The 21,714-nt window shown below is 31.6% G+C and overlaps 1 protein-coding gene across 10 annotated transcripts in view; it reads left to right on the top strand.

Moving 5' to 3' along the window:
- RANBP17 (RAN binding protein 17) overlaps window positions 1–21,714 on the top strand; it is a 276,475-nt gene that overhangs the window by 37,234 nt on the left and 217,527 nt on the right. For all 10 annotated transcript variants that reach the window (XR_012501577.1, XR_012501580.1, XR_012501579.1 and 7 more), the window contains exons 12-13: window positions 737–930; window positions 16,974–17,079. Coding sequence is in view for 5 of the 10 variants with exons in the window: in XM_074350303.1 (XP_074206404.1) it covers window positions 737–930; window positions 16,974–17,079 (300 nt within the window). In the remaining 5 variants the exon portion in view is untranslated. The remainder of the gene's footprint in view (window positions 1–736; window positions 931–16,973; window positions 17,080–21,714) is intronic.

Here is a 21,714-nt window from a genome sequence, read left to right as displayed (position 1 = left end):
TTCTATTTCTGGACTCTCTTCTCATTAATCTATGTGTTTCTTCTTCTGCCAATACCCTGCCTTGAGTACTGTAGTCTTATAATAAGCTTTGAAATCAAAGTGTGAGTCTTCCACCTTGGTTTCCCCCTTTGAAAATTGTTTTGACATTTTTACTTCCTTTGCTTTTCTGTATACATTTAAGAATCATCTTGTCAGTATCTCCAAAGAAGTCTTGCTGGGATTTTGAGTAGGATTGCATTGAATTTATAGATTAATTTGGAGGAAGAATTTACATCTTAGCAATATTGAGTCTTTCAGCCAGTGAGTGTGTTTATCTTTTATTTAGCTCTTCTGTGATTTCTTTTATTAGTGTTTTGTAGTATTCAGTGTTCAGATCTTACATATGCTTAATTAGATTTAATTAGTATTTTGTGTTTTCTGATGCCTTTGGAAGACACTGTTTTTTAAATTTAAATTTCCAGTTGTTACTGTTAATATATAGTAATGAATTCTATTTATTGACCTGTATGCTAGGACCTTGGTAAACTCACCTGTTAATACTAGTAGCGTTTTTGTCGTTACTTTGGTATATTTTATGTATGTAATCATATTATTTTCAAATACAGACATCTTATTTCTTACCTTCCAATCTATGTCTTTTCTTTACCCATGATAGAATTTAATATAAATAAAGTTTATTTGTGGTGAGTAGAATGTATGTCTCGTTCTAATGTCTGCAAACCTGTTCTATTTGTAGAGATAATTTAGATGACCCACTGGATGATACTGCCACTGTGTTTCAGCAGTTGGAGCAGTTGTGCACTGTTAGCAGATGTGAATATGAAAAGACGTGCACTCTTCTTGTACAGTTATTTGATCAAAATGCACAGAATTACCAAAAGCTTCTGCATTCAGCTACTGCGGTAAATGTGGACATGACAATTCAGGAAGGTCAGTGAATTTTCTATGACTGTTATATGGCAGTATGTTGAATTTTACGTAGATTCATTAATCAGTGTATTTAATAATTTTACTGCAACTTATTTTTATATATTTCCCCCAATTCCTGGTCCTCTAATGACTCATTAATTTTATTAATCTTCTGGGTAATTTGGTGGCTTGATGATTAATTTTTAGTTCTTTATAAGATTCACAGGGAATATTTCTCTCTGGAATCAGAATGAAAAAAAGCTGGTAAAGATCTTTGAGTAGAGTTTATTAACTTATAACTGTCTTTTAACTAGTCATGTTTCTTTCTGTAGCTCACTGCAAATTCAGAGCCCAATTTTAGCCAGTAAAAAACTATGTTAAGACCTCATCATGATTTTGCATTTGTGTATTAGTCTTCACCATGGCTTTATTTTATTATTGTATTTTAATTTCTCAATTTCCTCATTATTTTTCATTCTTTACTGAAGGAGGATTTATTTATTTCTGTATGTTTCTTTAAATACTTTCAAAGAACATAGGGAATTAAATAGACTTTTCAGATTTTTAAGTGAGATGACTTATGAGAATGGAACTGGCTATATTCATTTCTAATAGGAGGCACTTTAATTATAGTTCCAGGATTTTTTTTTTCTTTCATATTTGTTTATTTTATTTTGTTTGAAAAGTGAGTGTTAAGGGATGATACTTACTTTCAATGATTTTCCATCTAAACTCTTTTTTTAAAAATTCTTTAAAAATTATCCTTTACATTTACATTTCTTCTAAAATGTCTTTTATTCATTATCTCTCTGGTTTATTTTTTTTAAGTCACACAATACTGCTGAGGTGTTAGATAGTGGAGTAGTTAACCTTCTTTAAATGTTCTCTTATTAGTATCTCATTATTTATAAATTAAATTGGGGGGATACTAACATTTTGTTTTGCAGCATTTTGTCTTCATGTTTGATTTTTTTAGTAGGATTTTAAAAATTATGAAATATAAAATACATACAAAAAGATATTTATGTATTTTGAGACCTAGTGACTAGCAATAATAAACACCATTCATGTAGCTTAAAGAACAGAACAATATCAATCAATACCTTTGCTGCTCCTTCCTTCCTACCCGCAGAAAATACTTGCTGCTTGTGTTTGTCAGTTATTTTCAGAGTATATGCACATGCAATAAATCTGTGAAGAAAGGGCCTTTTCTTCATGGTTTTATTGCATGTGCATATATTCTGAAAATAATCTGTGGTTTTGCATATTTCTGAACTTTACACAAATGAAATCAAACTGTATGTATTCTTGTACAACTTGCTTTACTGTTTTTTCTCAGCATTGCTTTTATGAGAGTTCACATTGATGCTGTAGCTGTAGTTCCTTCGTTTGTGCAGTTCTGCTGCAGTTCTCTTGTTTGAATATCCTGCAGTTTATTTATGCATTTTCTTGTCAGTGGGTATTTGTGTTTTCTCTGTTTTTTACTAATAAATGAATGCTGCTGTAAAGATTGATATACATATTCATAACATAGCCAGCTTTAGTAGATAATGCCAGACTATTTTACAGAGTAATTGTACTACTTTATATCCCATCCACTCTGATCTAGATCCTTGCCAGTAACTCATAATGTTAGACTTTTTTGTCAGGCTGGCTGAGGTAATATATCTCATGCATATCTTACTTTACACTCCCATGATAGTTAATGAAGTTTAGCATTTTTTAATGTTTATTGACTGTTAGTTGTGACATCATCAGTGATATATGTGTCTATGACCTTTGTTCATTTCCCCCTCTCCATTTGGATTATTGGTCTTTCTCTTACTGGTTGAGTTCTTTTATATTTTTAACACTAATTCTTCCTTCAGTTATTTGTAATATAAATATTGTCTCCAAGTTTGTGACTTATCTTTACATATAACTTTAATGTGTCTGTTCTCTTAGTTATTTTCATATCAAGCTTTACTTTAATTAATTTACCTGACCTTTTGAAGAGATATTATATTTACATTGTCCACAAAAAAGAAAATGTGTTCTGTTCCAGTCCTATAATCGTTCCTCTTCACTCTAACAAGTAACAATTCTTACTAGTTTTGCATCTTTCTAAAGTTTCTGTATTCATATACGTATATGAATATGTAAGTTCTTATCCCCCCTTATTTACATAGAATGGTGCATACCACACTCATGTTCTATTTCTTGCTTTTTCTCATTTAACAGTATTTTTTAGTTATTTTTAAATCAGTATATAAAGAATGCTTAATTTGATAGTTGCAAATTTTTTTAATGTATCATAATTTATTTAACTATTCTCTACACCGTTGAGAGTCATTTGAGTTGTTTGCCATCTTCTGCTATTAAAATTAATGCTATGCAGATTAACCTTGTACTTGTCATTTTACGTGTGTGTAGGTATATCTATAAGATGAATATCCAGAAGTGGAATAACTGTTGGGTGGAAAGGTTAATGTATTTGTAATTTTTACGAATAGTGCCAAATTAACTCTCTGTAAGAACTGTACCATTTTACTTGTCCACCAACAATCTATGAGAGTTACATATTGCCTTCACAGGACAATGTTACCACGCTTTTGAATTTTTGGTAATCTTATAGGTGAAAATGATTTCTGTATATAATTTAACATTCTCATATCAGTGAGGTTAAGAATTGTTTAAGTTTATTTAAGAGCTATTTGGTCTTCTTTTTCTGTAAAAGAACTATTCATTTTCTTTGCTCATTTTTTATTGGGTTATTGGTTCCTTTTTTCCCTCATTGATTTGTAAGAGCTCTTTATAGTTTGGAAAAATGAGCCCCTTGTCTTGTGTTAAGAGTTGCAAATATCTTTTTTCTTTTTTTTTTAGTGTACCATTTGATGAATTTAGCAGATACATAACCATGTAACTACCACCACATTTAAGATATAACACTTTCTTCACTCTGTAAATAATTTTCTCATGCCCTTTGATCCCTTTCCCTAACTCTTGGCCCAGGTACTCACTGGTTTCTGTCACTGTGGTTCATCTCTTTTAGATTTCTGTATATATGGACTCATACAATAAGTGATCTTTTGTGTTTGGCTTTGTTTGCTTAGGATAATGTTTTTGAGACTCAAATATATTGTGTATATAAATATTATATTCCTTTTTATTGCTGTGTAGTATTCCATAGTATAGCTTTACCTTAGTTTGTCTAGCTGTTTCCCACTTGATAGACATTTGAGTTACACTTGCAGTTTTTGGCTGTTATGAATAATGGTGCTATGTACATTTGCAGAAAACTCTTTGTATGTTAAATTTTCATTTCTCTGTGATAAATACCAGAGACAGACGGCTGGGTCATATGAGAAATGTATGTTTAATATTATAAGATATTGCTATACTGTTTTATAGAGTATATCATTTTTCATTCCCATTAACAGTATATGAGAGTTTCATTTACTCCACATCTTCATCATCATTTGATATTGTCTTCTTTAGCCATTCTACTGGATATCTAATAGTAGTATCTCACTGTGGTTAAACTTTGAGTTTCCCCAGTAATTAACGATGTTGTTGTTTTTGGGGCATCTTATATATTCTTTTGTGAAATGTCTGTTTCCATTTTTTGACTTTTTAAACTGAATTGTTTGTTCTTTTGTACATATTCTTATTATTGAAATTGTAGGAGTGTTTTATATATTCTGTATATAGTCCTTTTTTCAGGTATATGTTTGCAAATATTTTCTTCCTGTCTGTGGCTTGTCCTTTCAGTTGTCTTTCAAAAAGCGAAAGTTTTAAATTTTGATGATTAAATCCTTCAGTTGGATTTTTTTCATTTTTTTTCTTTATGCTTTGTGCCTTTTATATTTAAGAAATCCTGTGTAACCAAAGTCACAGTGATGTTCTTCTATGTTTTACTTCTAGAAGTTTAATAGTTTTAGCTACTGTGTTTAGGTCTGTGATCCACTTTGGGCTACTTTTTGTGAATGATGTGAGGTAAGGAGAAGGCCTCCTCCCCAGCCCATATGGTTATTGAGTTGTTCTAGCACCATTTACTGAAAAGACTTATGTCTTTTTTCCCATTGAATTAGCATGTACATTTGTCAAAAATCAGTTGACCATAAAAGTCTTGGGTCTGTTTCTGGACTCTATTCTGTACCATTGATTTATATGTCTATCCTTATGCCAGTGTTATACTGTCTTGGTTACTGTAACTTTATCAGTCTTGAAATCAGTTAATTTAAGTCCTCAAATCTTGATCTTCTTTCTCAAAATAGTTCTGTTTTTTACTTTTCTGTATTAATTTTAACATCAGCTTATCAGTTTCTTAAAAAAAGAAAACTCTTAGAATTTTGATTGAGGTACCCTCAATCTGTATATCAATTTGGGCCATCCTGATACCCAGTTCATGGACATAGTATATTGCTCCACTTATATAGGTGGTTTTAAAATTTTCTTTGCAATATTTCATTGTTCTCAGTGTACAGATATTTTTAATCTTCCACTAAGTATATCTCTATATATTTCTGATGCTGTTGTAAATTTTGATTATTCTCTGCTACTCTGTAAGACCAGAACTGATTTTTGTCTTTGTGTCCTCTGACTTTGCTAAATTTTCTTATTAGTTCTAATAGGTTTTTTTTTTCTGTAGATTCTTCAGGATTGTTGTAAATGATCATGCCATCTGCAAATAAAGAGTTTTATGTCTTGTCTTCATGCCTTTTATTTCTTTTTCTTTCCTTATTCCACTGGCAGAACCTTTAGTACAATGTTGAACAAAAGTGATAAGAGTAGATATTCTGGCCTTGTTTGTTTGTACATAGAATGCATTGATTTTTTTTTTTTTAACCATTGAGTATGATGTTACCTGTAGGTTTTTTTAAAGATATATTAAATTTGAAGAAGTGCACTTCTGTTTCTCTGGCTATTTATAATGAACGGGGCATTGATTTCTTTGAATGCTTTTTTATGTGACCTTTATTTTCTTTTTTATTTTGCTAATATAGTGAGTTACATTGATTGATATTTCTTTGTAAAACCAGCTTTGCATTTCTAGGGTAAATCCTCCTTGATTATGATATTGTTCCTTTTATAATAGTAGATTCAGTTTGCAGAAATTTTATTTTACATCGATGTTCGTGAAGGATATTTGTAGTTTTCTTTTTTTGTGTGTGATGATTTTATCTGGTTTTAGTAACAGGGTAATACTGCCCTCAAAATGAGTCAGGAAGTATTTCTTCCTCCTTCTTTATTTTCTGAAAGAATTTGTGCAGTATATATTATTTCTTTTAAGAGTTTAATAGAATTTACCAGTGAAGCCAGTGGGCCTGGAAAGGTTTATAATTATGAATGCAATTTCATTAATTGGTATAGGACTAATCAAATTTTCTGTTTCACCTGGGTTGAAATTTAGTCATTTGTGTCTTTCAAGGAATTTGTTCTGTTTTTAAATTTATTAGAATAAAGTTATTTCCAATATTCTATAATTATTCTTTTAATGTCTGTAGGATCTGAAATAATGTCCTTTCATTCTGTTTTTAAAATTGAGGTATACTTGACATATAACACATTAGTTTCAGGTGTACAACATAATGATTCAATAATTGTATATATTGGGAAATGATCACAAAAAGTCTAGTTAACTATGCATACATTGTTACAAAATTTTTTTTTTGTGATGAGAACTTTTGAGATCTACTCTCTTAGCAACCTTAAAATATGTAATACAGCATTATTATTTATAGTCACCATGCAGTACAGTACATCCCCACAACTTATTTATTTTATACCTGGAAGTTTGTACCTTTTGACCTGCTTCACCCATTTTGCCCTCCCACCTTTTCATTCTTGATATTGATCATTTTTGCCCTTTTTCTCTTTTTTCCCTGATAGACCCAACTAGGTATTTATCAATTTTGTTAATCTTTTCAAGAAATCAACTGTGGTTTCACTGATTTTCTTTATTTTTTGTTTGTTTGTTTGTTCATATTTTATAAGGTTTTTAGGGGGAATGTTTTCTGCCTTATACGTTTGATTTTATCTGTCCCTTTTCCTCTAATTTTGAATACAGACTTCACATCTTAGATTTTTAGATTTTCTAATAAAAACATGTAAAGCTATAAATTTCACTTTGCGCATGCTTTAGTGGCATCTCATAAATTTTGATCTTTTATTTTATTACCATTTAGTTAAAAATATTTTCTAGTCTATTATTTCTTTGTTAATTCATGGATTATTTAGAAGTATGCTTTTATTTCCAAATATTTAGGGCTTTCCTGCTTGTCTTATTGTTACTAATTTCTAATTTAATTCTACCTTGGTCAAAATATTTTATATGATTTCAGATTTTTAAGTTTATTGAGACTTGTTTTATCACCCAACATATGGTCTCTTCTGGCAAACATACTATGTACACTGGAAAAGAATGTGTATTTTACCATAGTTGGGTATAGTCTGTAAATAGAGATTAAATCAAGATGGTTAATAGTATTGGCACAAGTTCTTTGTCTTTCCTGATTTGGGGTTTTTTGTTTTTTTTTTTTTTGGTCTATTTCTATTATTTAGAGAGAAAAGAGGTATTAAAATCCCCAAATATGATTGTGGAATTGTCTGTACTACTTTTAAGTTTTAATTTTTGCTTCGTTTAGACATTTATAATGTTTTGATTTTTTTTACTTCCTTATTTGACTCTTTTGTCTTGAAATCTACCACATTTGGTATTACTATTGCCAGTGCCTTCTTATGCTTTCTGTTTGCATGGTATATCCTTAACCATCCATTTACTTTTAATCTGTCTTTTTATTTTTAAAGTGTGTCTCTTATAGACAGTGTATAGTTTTTCCTTTAAAAAATCGTTTCTGACCATCACTGTCTTTTAATTGAAGTATTTAGTTCATTCACTAAATGAGGTGGATGAGGACTATTAACTCAATACCATTTAAACTGCTTCCTTAGATTAAGCTTTTCATATCACCTTGGTAGTCTGTATTTAGGCCACAAGCCATCAGAGGTCTGACTTGAGGGTTTTTTCTTCCTTTCCTGCGACTAACATGGAAGACAAGTTAGACAAGTTTCTGTGTTGTCTTTCTTTGTCTAGGGCAGATTTGTTTGTTTGTTTTCCCTCCAGTTCACTTTTTTACTAAAGGTATAAGAGTTTCACGTTGGGCATGCCTTAGACTTTGTCCTTTGTCCTTCAAAGGAGAAGCCCAAGTTCTCTAGTTATTTCTTTTTTTCTTTTCCCTCTGGTTATTTCTGTACATATGTCTCTCTCTTTCAGATCTGACATCTATTTTGGCCTTTGTGGATGTATTTTACTTTCTTACCAACTCAGTAGTAAATTTGGTGCATTTGTGCAAATTAGAAAAAAGACTCCCTTTCTTCCATGCAAGTGTTGCACCATATTCGTGTGCACAGATTGGTGAGTAGAGTACAGGCTAGATTTGAGTCCCTACATGTCCCTTCAGTTAAGTATCTTTTTGTAGCTGTGTGGTTGCCCTGTAAGCCTTTATTTTAGTGTTTTTGTTTTCAATTTTTTTATTTTTGGCCTGATGGCACAATGGCAGCCATATATAATATCTAAGATTTTTTTTCATTAACTCAGCTTGTTGTAATATAATTTGGTTCATGTTTAGTCAGCTACCTATAAAATCACTTTCTCTTTTTTTGGGTTTTATATTAAAGGCAATTTTGCTTTTTAAAAAGTAAAGAATTAGTAGTAACTTTCACTTGACTGCTGTCAACTAGATTTCTCTGAAAGTCATTTGAGCTGCAAAACAGTCAGATCCTGGATAAACTTTTAATGCATTGCTTGGCTTGAAATAAGTACATTAAATTTCTGAGATTCCTTCTCCTCCACTTTGCTGCTCTCCTCTACTCAGTCCCTTCCTCTTCTGACTTCTTCCCCCTCGTAAAATGAACTTTAACCAAAATGGAACTGATCAGTAGCAAATAAGGGCAAAAGACAATGTTGCCTTTCAAGGCAAATTATTAATGATTAAATTGGTGGCAAAGCCTTCATTGGTTGCAAGATCAGTCAGTGTACCTTGCTTATATTCTTATATTAAGTTGGACTCTTGAGAAGGGGATATAGTGGTCCAAAACTGGTAGATACCCTTGGCTTCCAGAGAAAAACTAAATTAAAATCTTCTCTGAAGAGTAGCAACCATAATTTATGGCTTTAAGAATTCTGCAGACTACAATGAGTCAAATGAGAGGGGGGATTTAGCTCAGTGATAAAGTTCATGCTTAGCATGCATGAGATTCCTGAGTTCAATCCCCAGTACCCCATTAAAATAAATAAATAAAACTAATTATTCCTACCTGCCAAAATAAATAAATAAAACCAAAGTTTAAAAAAAGAAAAAATTTTTAAAAATCAATCAAATAAATGTTCATGATTTAAAAACTAGCCAGCACACAGACAACAAAGCAAGGTACCATGACTGAGCACTAACAAAAACAGTGAATTGTCTATTTGATTTAGACCTCCCAAAGAACTTATGATATTGGAATTGTATAGGAATATAAAATTATGTATGAAAAGTTTAAAGAAAAAAATAGAATCATAAATGAGCAAACAAAAGAATGAAAAATGACCAGGCAGATTGAAGTATACTCAAGTAAAACCTTTATTATTGAAAAAAATTTTTTTGTGATCTAAAATTTAATGAATGTGTTAAAACAGTAAATTAGACCCAGCTGAAGAAAGAATTAGCAAATTGGCAGTTAGGTTTGAAGAAAGTTTCAAGAATTGTGGCAAAACAAGGAAAGTGAAACTATTAGAAGTTAAAAGATGGTATGAAAAGGTCAGATATATCCAATTGAATCCCAGAAAGATGGAATAGAGAGAATGGAGCAGAGACAGTACCAAAGACCTTTTATCTGCAAATTTTTCAGAATTAATGAAAGACATGAATCTGTCAAAACAGAAAACCCAACATATACAGTCAAAAACAAAAAACAGCATTTTAGTCAAACTATGTAGCCCCAAAGACCAAAAAATCTCAAAAGTGGCTTGAAGAGTGTAAAATACATTAACTCACTTCTCAACACTAAAAATGTAAGCCAGAAGATTGTAGAATATTATTTGTAAAAAAATTGAGTCAAAATAATGGCCATCTTATAATTATACGTCAGAGAAGTATCTTTCATGAACAAGGAAGCAAAAAACCATTTTTGGACAAATGAAAACAGAATTTTTACTACCAGTAGATGTTTAATAAAAGTTTTCATTAAATATTCTGAAGATTTTTTTTAGGAAGAAGGGCCATGATTCCAGAAGGATGGAAAGAAGCACATGGAAATTGGTAAACATATATATAAATCTTAACAAACAGCTTATATATATTAAAAAAAATTTTTTTTAACTTATAGAATTAAAAAAATAAACCACCATGAATAGTAGTACATGGGAGAGGGGAGTGATAAGAATTAAAATTATCTTAATTTCTTGTTTTATTTAGGAGGAAAATTAAGGTGATAAAATTTCAAGAGTAACAACTGAAAAGTGTAAGATACCATGTGATTAACTTCCATAACCCAGTAGGAGGAAAATAATGAAATAGGTAAACAAGCAAACTCATATTTTAAAAATCAAGAAAAGAAGAAAGAGACAAAATAGAAGATAACAATAAAAAATAAAATAGGAGCATTCCAGATACATTATTAATCTAAGAAACATAAATAAGTTAAATTTATAGTTAAGCCAGATTGTAAAGTTGAATATTTAAACACATATTCCAGTGAGTCAAATGCTCATTATAAGAGACATACCCAAAACATTAAAACATAGAAAATTGAAAGTAAAAGGATAAAAAAAAAAAGTGCTGTGTATATGCAAGCCTGAGGGAGTTTGGGGTAGTTACATTAAAATCAAATAAGACTATAATATAAAAAGCATTATTAGAACTTAGATAATAGTTTGTACACTAAGAAGGTGTAACCATTTCTGTTATCTAGTACCTAATGAAATGGTCTCAAAACATATCAAGTAAAGTTGGTATTTCTATGGGAGAAATTGACAAATGTATCTTTATGATGGGGAGTTGCAGTACATTTCCCACAATTATTGTTGATAAATAAGGAAGTCACTAAATTTAGAGAGAATTTGAACAATGTGATTAACAGACTTTATTGAATAGATGTATATATCTGCTGGAGCCAACAATTAGAAAATACCAGTTTTCTATAGGACATGACATGTTTGAAAAAAAAAATGATCAAAAAAAACAAAGCTAGAGGCATCACGCTTCTTGATTTTGAGCTGTATTACAAAGCTGTAGTAATCAATATGTTATGGCATTGGCATAAAAACAGATGGATGGATCAGTGGAACAGTATAGAGAACCCAGAAATAAACCCACATTTGTACAGTAAGTTAATTTATCATATAGAGCCAAGAATATGCAATGGGGAAAGGCCAGTCTCTTCATTAAATAGTGTTGGGAAAACTATGCAGCCACATGAGAAAGAATGAAACTGGACCACTATCTTATGCCATACACAAAAAATAACTCAAAATGGATAGAAGACTTAAACATAAGACCTGAAACCATGTAACACCTAGAAGAAAATGTAGGTAGTAAGCTCCTTGATATTGGTCTTGGCTGTGAATTTTTAGATTTAACACCAAAAGCAAAGGCAACAAAAGAAAAAATAAACAAGTGAGAGTACATCAAACTACAAAGCTTCTGCACAACAGAGGAAACTATCAACAAAATGAAAAGGCAGCCTACCAAGTGGGAGAAAATATTTGTATATCACATATCTGATAAGGGACTAATAGCTAATACAAAGAACTCACACAATTTAGTAGTGAAAAAGTAAGCAACCCAATTAAAAAATGAGCAGAGGATCTGAATAGCTATTTTTCCAAAGAAGACGTACAAATGGCTGTTAGGTACATGAAAACGTGCTCAACATCACCAGTCAGGGAAATGCAAATCAAAACCACAATGAGATATCACCTGACATCTGTTAGAATGGCTATTACCTAAAAGACAAGTTATAAGAAGTGTTGACGAGTATGTGGAGAGAAGGGAGTCCTTGTGCACCACTGGTGGGAATGTAAATTGGTGTTGCCACTCTGGAGGGTCCTCAAAAAATTGAAATAGAACTATCATATGATCCAGCAATTTCACTTCTGGGTATTTATTCATAGAAAACCAAAACAGTTACTTGAAAGGGTATCTGCACCCTCATGTTCATTGCAGTCTTGTTTACAACAGTCAAGACATTGACGCAATCTAAGTATCCATGATGGATGAATGGGTAAAGAAAATGTGTGTTTGTGTGGGTATACATATATGCATATAAATATGTGTACATAGTTATATATAGTATATAAAAATTATTCAGCCATAAAAAAAGAATGACATCTTGCCTTTTGTGACAACATGGATGGACCTTGAGGACATTGTGTTAAGTGAAATAAGTCAGACAAGGAAAAACAAATACTGCATGATCTCAATTAAATGTGGAGTCTAAAAAACAAAACAAGACAAATTGAACTCCTAGATGCAGAGAACAGATTGGTGGTTGCTAGAGGTCGAGTTTGGGGATGCGTGAAATGGATAAAGGTGGTCAAAAGGTACAAACTTCCAGTTATAAAATAAGTAAATCATGGAGATGCCATATACAGCATGGCAACTATAGTTTAAATAATACTGTATTGCATATTTGAAAGTTGCTGAGAGAGTAGATGTAAAAGTTCTCACCATAAGAAAATAAAATTTGTGACTGTGTGGTGACAGATGTTAACTAGACTTACTGTGGTGATCATTGCACAGCATATACAAATACCAAATTTTTATGTTGTACATCTGAAAGCAACATAATGGTCTGTGTCAATTATATCTCAAATTTAAGAAAATGACCAAGTATTGTGTACATAAAGCAGCAAATTTCAGTGACTCATGGAGTCCACATTTTCTTACCTATTTGCAATTAAAACTAAATTGCATAAATAATAATAAATACCATATACTTGGTAATTTTACCTACATTCTTCTCAGTAACTGTGGAGTAAAAGAAGTCTTAAGGGAAATTAAAAAACAGAGTTACACAATAATGGAAATACAACATTTTTGGAATTCAGTGGAAAGTTTATTACACAAAAAGAAGAAAGGCTGAAATGTTGTGACTTAAGCATCCAAGTTGAGAAGTTAGAATGAGAGGAACAGATCAAACCTGAAGAAAGGGGAAAGAAACAAAGAGCAGAAATTAATGAACTAAAAGACAAAGATTCAGTAGAATCAAAAAAATCAAAAGTTAATTCTTTAAAAATACTAATAAAATTGACAAACCTCTCATGAGATAAGAAAAAAGAATTCACAAATGTATTAGGAACAAAAGGAAATACAATTACAATTACATTAATTTAAAAAATTAACAAAGGTTTAAAAGATAAAATTATACGTAGTATTTTTTGAGGTCAACAAATTAGAAAACTTGAAATGCATAAATTCCTAGAAAGAAAAAAACCTTAAATCAATTCAGGATTAAAAAATAAAAAATACCAGAAGTGGAAAAGGCACTTTCTACATATAAACATACACACTAACATACACAAACCCAAACAAGGATCACCATCTAGATGAACCTGGAAAAAATTCCTAGAAATCAATTAAATTCTTTATGGAAATGATGAATAAGTATGTTGCTAGTCATAAGAGAAATGGAAATTAAGGCACATGAGATACCATTTTACTTTCAGTAGATTGGCAAAAATAAGAAATCTTACAAAGGAGAATGTAGATCAAAGGGAATTCTTACACATTTCTGGTAGTACAAAGTATAGTCAGTTGGAAATAGAATGGAAATCAATTTGGTGTTACCTTGAAAAGTGGAACGTTTGAATATCTGCTGACTTGACACTTCTGCTTTTAGGTATGCCCTGTAGAATGCCTCTTCTATACAAGAGGACATGCGTGAGAATGTTCCTAGCCTAACTGTTCCTAGAGGCAAAAAAATTTAAAAAGTTCAAATGCCCATCAGTATAAAAATAGTTAAGCAGATAATATAGTTACACAATGAAATGTTATATAATAGGAAAAAATGAATAAACTACAGGTATACTTAAAGATGAGTTTAAGAGATGTTTAGTGGGGAAAAAAAAAACAATTCTCAGAAAGCTGTATTCAGTATGAACCACTTACTAAAGCCCCCAAACAAGTGAGACTAAAAATATATTGTTTAGGAATATATGTATACGTGATAAAACAAAAAAAAATGTGAAGAAAATAGTGAACATCAAATACAGAATCATGGTTACTTATAGGGAGCACGGTAAGAGGACAAGCTAGGGGAGGGGTATGGAGGTAGGTATGACAGTATTGATAAAGCCTTGCTTGTTAGGTTGGATAGGAGAGTTTAGGGTGTCTGTTTTATTACAGTCAGCCCCCTTGATCTGAGGTTTCCACACTCACAAATTCAACCAAAGATAGAAAATACTCCAAAAAAAAAAAAAAATTCCAGAAAGTTCCAAAAAGCCAAACTTGACTTGCCATGTGCTAGTAACTGTTTACCTAGCACTTACATTGTATTTACAACTACTTGCCTAGCATTTGCATTGTATTAGGTTTATAAATAAGCTAGAAATGATTTAAAGCATATGGAGGATACGAATAGGTTATATGCAAATACTGCACCACTTTATACAAGGGACTTGAGCATTCACAGATTTTTGTAAGCCTGGGGGTCCTGGAAACAATCCCCTGCAGATACTGAAGGACTATACTTCATATACATTACGTATATTCTTTCCTGTGTATCAAGTATTTTATTACAATGTAAAAAGATTCAGTTGTAAAATCAAAGACTTGTTTTCTTACAAAAGCATACTGAATGAAAGTATAGCTGTTCTAAGATATATGAATGGAATTAACTGAAATGTAATAGTTTACTAGTATTAAACAGGTCTGTCTATTGATTAAAGTAAGTCAGACCTGATCCTTGATTAATAACTCAAGGTTTTATAGTTGTAATTTTAATAAAATACCATTTCAAAGTTTCTAATATAATTATGCCTGATACATAGGAAATGTTGCATAAGTATGTTTTTCCTTTCCTCTAGTCAAAGGTCAGTGCAAAGGAATCTGCATTTTAAAAATATCTGTGGTCTACTAAAAAATAATTGTTTCATATTATGAAAAACGCCTGTGTGGTTCCAGTTTGTGCTACTGTGTGTAGTAGTGTTCAATTTCTTTTGTGCAGACTAGACTTCAGTTAGTGTTGAACAAAGAAAATTATGTGCTCTCGTTATGTGTGCTTTAATTTAGATGCTTAATGGCTTTTAATGTTACAAAATAAGTTTATTATTATATTATCTCATTTGTATTATATTGTCTTGCTCTTCCATATTTGTGGTGATATGGTCATGGTTTAGGAAAACAATAATCCCTAAGAAATAGGTCATTAACAGGAGTTAACGATTACGTGTGATCTATGGTAATGACTGATTTCTTTGGGATTATTGCAGTTATAAACCATAATTACAGATTATTACAGCAATAATTATTTTGTTAAAGGAAAAAAAAACATTCTGTTCTTCAACAGCTGTTAAAACAAGTGCCCTGAACAATTCAGAATAAATAGAAAAATGGAGAACTGTAGTGGAAATATAGTCTAGGATGAGATTTTTTTCAAAATGTATAAATATGAAACTCATGTATAGGATATTTAAATTTCTAAGTGCAATTTAAATTTATGGATTTACGTTTAAACTTTGTGGATATAATCCTATAACCAATGTAACTTTTTAGCATTTATTATTTTAAATACTGTCAGTCTAGAATTGTAGAGGTTTAGGGAAAAGTTTAATGTATATGAGAAATACCACTTCTCATTCGGTTAAATATGAAGATTACATTTGGTAGCTTAATAAAAATGGCTTTATACTTCATTGTTCATTTCTAACACTAATATTGATTTATTCAATCAATAGTTGTTAAACTTTTAGGGTTAGAAATGCCTGTTTTTCTGTCTTGTACAACAGAAATCACTGCTTTCTGAAACCAAGAAAGAATAAATTACATTCTGCTTTCCTCTAAATAATTAAACTGCCATTCAGAATTTGCCATAATTTTAGGGAAAAAATGCTCCCAGTTGATCACATGTTATTTTTGCATAACATTCTTTGATATTAAAGCCTTTTTTTAGGATCACAGAATAAAATGAATTAAAGAATAAAAAAATGAAACTTTGAGAAATTCATGTCTAAATTTACTATTAAACAATGATACTCATCACACTGCATTGAAAAAGTAATTTTTTCCTTTTATCTGTCTCTCTCACTAGGTTCAATTCCTTGGGCATGGGATTTCTCTCCCTCTTCTCATCCTACCTCATACATATTTAGTTATGTCTCAGTGAGCAGCAAATGATACATAGATACTCAGCCAATGAATTTTCTGAAAATTCTTGGGAATTTTTTTTTTCAGTTCGGGGTTTTTGCTTGTTTTATAAACAACATTAAGAAAGCAGATACAGCTAACTGGAACTGGCTTTAATTGGAGCAAGTCTCTTTGGTAGAGAGGAAATAAATTAAAAATTCTTAAATATTGTATGACAGTTTTCTTGTGTAGCTTCTTAAATAAAACTTAGGATGAACATATAAATGTTACATATTGGTATGTTTTATGGCTTTTGCAGCTATGATACAGAAGAACTAAAATGGGTATAGCTATTTAATAATAATAATAATAATAATAATAATAATAATAATAATAATAATAAAAAAAACAGTAATAGTGGCCAACATTTACTCAGCACTTACAGCAGGCATTTGAGTGCTTTACGTGTAGAATACCACTTAGCGCTGTTAGAAGCCTATGAGCCATTTACTCTCATCTTCGTATCTATAAATGAGGAAATGAAAGCCAAGAAAGATTGAGTAACTAGCATAATAAATAGTAGAAGCAAAATTCGAACCCAAGGTATGCTCTTGGTACCTAAATTGTGTTGCCTCCATTTTTAAATGAAAGTTTGCTTATTTGAAATCCAACAAATATTTATTCCCTGTGTCTCATAGACTTGGTTTTATAGTGGGTGGTTTGGGAATCAACTTTTTTTTCCTTATTATATATTAGGACGTCTTGCCTGGCTGGTATACTTAGTTGGGACAGTTGTTGGAGGAAGATTAACATATACAAGTACAGATGAGCATGATGCTATGGATGGAGAATTATCCTGTCGGTAAGTGTAGCTATGTAATTTACAGAAATTTCTAAGGAGTTAGACATTTTTAGTTATTAAACTGGTAATATGAACTAAAGCATTTTTCAGTTGGCATTTTGAGGAAGGTATCATTTTCCTTTATATTGATAAGAAAAGCAAGGCTTAGAGGTTAAATGATTTGCAGAACTCATATCTCTAATAAGTAGTGTAGTCACATAAATTTATATGAATAAAATGAGTGAGTTGGTTTTCCATATATTTTATTTTTAATAACTACTGTCATTTTGGTAAAGATCTTTGCATATTTTAATTAATATTTGAGAGTATATGTACCTTACATGTGTATTTTTCAACTTTTTCCAACAAAAATTATAATACTGTTTTATAAACTAAAATGGGGGTAATAATAATAATAAGAAGAATGCCTAATTCATTTGGGACTATTATCTAAGGATTAAATGGGTTAATAATTTTAAATTGCTTAGAACAATGCTTACAAAAGACCCCAAACACTTATTTTTTTGAAAATCAGTTGTAATAGTATGAACATTTTACCTAGACATGAAATATTATAAACTTTACCATAATTCGAACAGATCCCTGTTTTGGGAATTTTAGGTGGTTTCTCAGTTTTTTCTTATTTTAAAGGTGAATATTCTTTTAGTTGTATCTTTATGTAGATCAAAATAACTTTATTAAAGTTAAGTCCTAAAAGCTGAATAGCTGGTTGAATTCTGTATAGCATTTTGAAGACTTTCAATACACGTTACCAAGTGGCCTTCTGTAAAAGTTGTACCAGTTTATCCTCTGAACTCAAAAGACTATGGGAGGCTATCGTTTTTTTCTACAGTTGAACACTAGGTAGTAGGATTCTTATCTTTGCCAGTTTATAGATAACAAATGTATTGTTTTAATTTGTATTTCTTTAGTCAGACATTCTTTTCCATTCCTTTTCTTGCCGTTTCTATTTTCTCTTTATTTTTTATTATATAGAGAATATATCATTCACCTGGTTTTATGATTATCTTTTCTAATGTATCCATAAGAACCCAGTATATATCAAAGATTGTAATATTTTGCTATTCATTTTGAGTGTATTTTCTCCATATGTTCAATTTATTTTAGAAATTTCTTTTATATATATATATTATATATTATATATAAATATTTATATATTCAGATCTATTAATTTTTTCTTTGATTTTTTTTCAATGCTCATATTTAGAAAGGTTGTTCCACACCTGGATAATAAAAATATTCACCTGTATTTTCTCCTGGTTCTTTTATGGTTTATGTTTTTATATTTAATTTTTGATATATCTAACATTTATTTTATTTATATGCTTTTTTGGAAGGTTCCAAGGTGTTAACCAATTAATGTCAACCCTACCCTCTACTGATTTGAAATGCCACTTATATCTTACACAGAATTCTTACATCTTTTTCTAGGCTGTTCATTCTTCCCCACTGATCTTAGAAGTCTATTAGTACACCACTGTCACACTACTGAAGTCCTTAGTGTGGTATTCTCCCTCATTATTATTCTTCAGTATATTCCTAAGTGTTTAATAGATTTGTTGCCATCTTGAGTAGATACCTCCCCCTCATTCCATATCCTTTTCAACCTTTAAGCTACCTGTTTTCAATGAAATTTGAATCTGAATGGAACATAAATATTTTTAGTATTTTTAAGATGTATTATTTCCAATATCAAACCACTTTAAAATTTGGGGGCATTCTCAAAATGCTTTGATTAGTTTTAAATGAAGTGAATGATTTGCCTCTGTACCATCTTTTAATATAACATTACATATTTAGTAAAATGGGAATTAAGTATAGTTTAATTTTTTCTTTAACTAACAAATGAATTTAACTTTAAATAAGATTTGTTTCCTGTTTTAGTCTACATTCCCTAGAGAAAAAAACCTTGAGTGAAGTTTATGGACTAATAGTTTTTGGAGGGTGGGGAGAAGGATACATTTTCAAGGAAGAAAGAATGAAGGAAAAGTGAGTGAGAGAATGAGAGAAAACAAGTAGAGCTGATCCTCATTATTCATGGATTCCGTTTTTGCAGTTTGTATACTTGCTAAAGTTTGTTAACCCCCAAACCAGTACTCTTCATTGTGTGTATAGTAGTGAAAAATTTGAGTTGTCCAATGCGTACTTTCCCAGCTGAGATGAAGCTGAAGCGGACGCTCTGCCTCCTTGTTTCAGTTTTCATACTGTAAATGCTTGTCCTTTTTGCTATCTATTTAGTGCCACGTTTTCACATTTTTGTGCTTTTCATTGGTGATTATGCTGTCTAAGATGTTCCTCCAGCATAGTGAAGTGCTGTCCAGTGTTCCTAAGCACAAGAAGGCTGTAGTGTGCTTTACAAAGAACATACATGTGTTAGGTAAGCTTTCTTCAGGCACAAGTTGTAGTGCTATTGGCTATGAGTTTGATGTTAATAAATCAGCGATATATACCAGATAAGGTGTTTTTAAACAGAAACACACATAAAACAGGTTATATGTTGATCAGTTAATGAAAATATTGTGACCAGAGTTCCTCAGGAACCTGTCCCTGGAAACAGTGGGATATGTTTGTGGGTGTTTAAACAAGGCCAAGCAAATTCAAGATAGGGTATATACTAGGACTTATGCACATTTGTCTAGAAAAAACATATGTATGTGTTTTAACATACTGAGACTTTAAATAAGAATGATGTTTTATGTAAAATTTTAAAATACGTTTCATATGAAGAAATTCCAGGTAACTGGAACTGTAATACTGTTGCCTTCTCTGTGTGTTACATAACCTTTTTAGCTCCTGGGAGAGCACTACCAAATTAGAAGATTGAGAAGCTCCTGCCAAAAATCTATGTGTTATTTTATCAGGGAAAGTTTGATATTCATAGAAGCTTTCAATATTGTGGTAATTATACTTTAAACTTGTTACTTAAACATATGTAAATATGCTACTTTAACTTAGCAAATAAATATCTTTGTGCCCAGGCCACACAATTCTAATTAAATAAAGATAATTTTATAGTCATTTCAGTTTCATTCACCGTGACCAGAGTGTAAACGTCTTGGGAGAGCCCACAGCAGTTTTGACTTGCCCTGTGTCCTCTGTTTGCTAATGCTTTGCCTAGTGGCTGCTGTTTTTCGGCTTGCTCCTCTCAGTGAGGCCACCTTATGTTTCTCCATGTTACTCTTGCCTGTTCATCTCCCAGACAGCTCTCATTATTCTCTGAAGACTTCGGCAAGTAGCTCAGAGTTTTGCTCTCTGTCCTAAACCCTGCTATGATAGAGATGACTTCAGGTTCTTTCTCAGCAGGTAATGTTGCTTCCTTTTCTCTACTCAGAAGCTCCCAGTGGCTTCCTGTCACACATGAGACAAATTCCAGATTCTTGCCATGGCCCAAAGTGTACTGTGCTACTTCTGACCTCATTTCTGATCCTTTTTCATTCAACTCAGCTATGTACACTGGCATCCTTGCTATTCTCTGAGTATTACCAATTTGTTTTTGCTTTAGGGCCTTTACACTTCTCTTCTGCTAGGAATGCTTCCTGCCAGATGTTTACATGGTACTCCTTCACTTCAGTCAGGTCTGTACTTGTATGTCTAACTCGTTTGACCTTCCTATCCAAAATAACATCCTTATCCTGTTTATTTTTCTTCATAGTATTTATTACCTCTTAGTATTTTATTTGTTTATTCTACTAGAATAGGGAAAGAAAAAGTTTTATCTGCTTTGCTCACTGCTGTATTTTTATCTCATCTGCTTTGCAAAACCTAAACTCTAAAGAAATTCAGAGTTTTCTCTTAATTTGTTGAGTGATAAAAGAAGTTGTTCACCTCTGTAGATAGGTACCATTGCCAACTAAGATACCATCTTTTTTAACTCAACTGAGCCCTCAGCATTGCTCAATGATTCTTTGTTGTTTTAATAGTTCTTGTCTTCTGACTTCCAAATATTTATTGAACTGTTTTACTTGTGTATTCTGTCCCCCATGTGCCTCTAATTCAGTGACTAAAATTACACTCATCTCCTCCATCCACTCCCAGCCCTGACTCTCTTTATAAGTCTCAGAGTTGTCCACTCTGTTGCCTAAGCCTGAATCCTTGGAGTTCTCCTTAACTTTTTCTTTTTCTCTCACCAGCATCCATATGTCATCAAATCCTGTCAGTTCTGTTTATCCCAGTTAGTCCAGTTCTTTCTGTCACCCCTGCCATTTTAACTCCTGTCATCATTTACCTGGATTCATGCTACAGTTTTAAATGCACACCTAGTCTTCTCTCTGGCTTTCTAAAACAAAAGCTTGATTGTGTCTGTGCTTTGCTTAAACTCTGCAAGGACTTTCATTGCTATTGGAATTAAAATCAACCTGGTGTATCAGGCTCTTCATGATCTGGATCCTGCTTTCTCATTAGCCTCCTCTCCTGCCACTGACTTCTTGATAGCCATTTTGAACCTTTTTTTCAGCTCTTAAATGAGTCATGCTTTTTATTTCCTGTCTAAATAGCTGCACATGCATTCCCCTTTCTCTCTTTTTGCTATGTTCTACCCATGAATTTTAGGAATTCTTGCTAATTTCTTCATAGTGTTGATTATAGCAATGTCATGCCCTATTCTGAATAGGCTATAGATTTCTGGAGGACTGGGAA

Source organism: Camelus bactrianus, chromosome 22 (assembly GCF_048773025.1).
Source record: "Camelus bactrianus isolate YW-2024 breed Bactrian camel chromosome 22, ASM4877302v1, whole genome shotgun sequence".
In the NCBI taxonomy this organism is placed as follows: domain Eukaryota; kingdom Metazoa; phylum Chordata; class Mammalia; order Artiodactyla; family Camelidae; genus Camelus; species Camelus bactrianus.
This window is presented reverse-complemented; position numbering and strand designations above follow the sequence as displayed.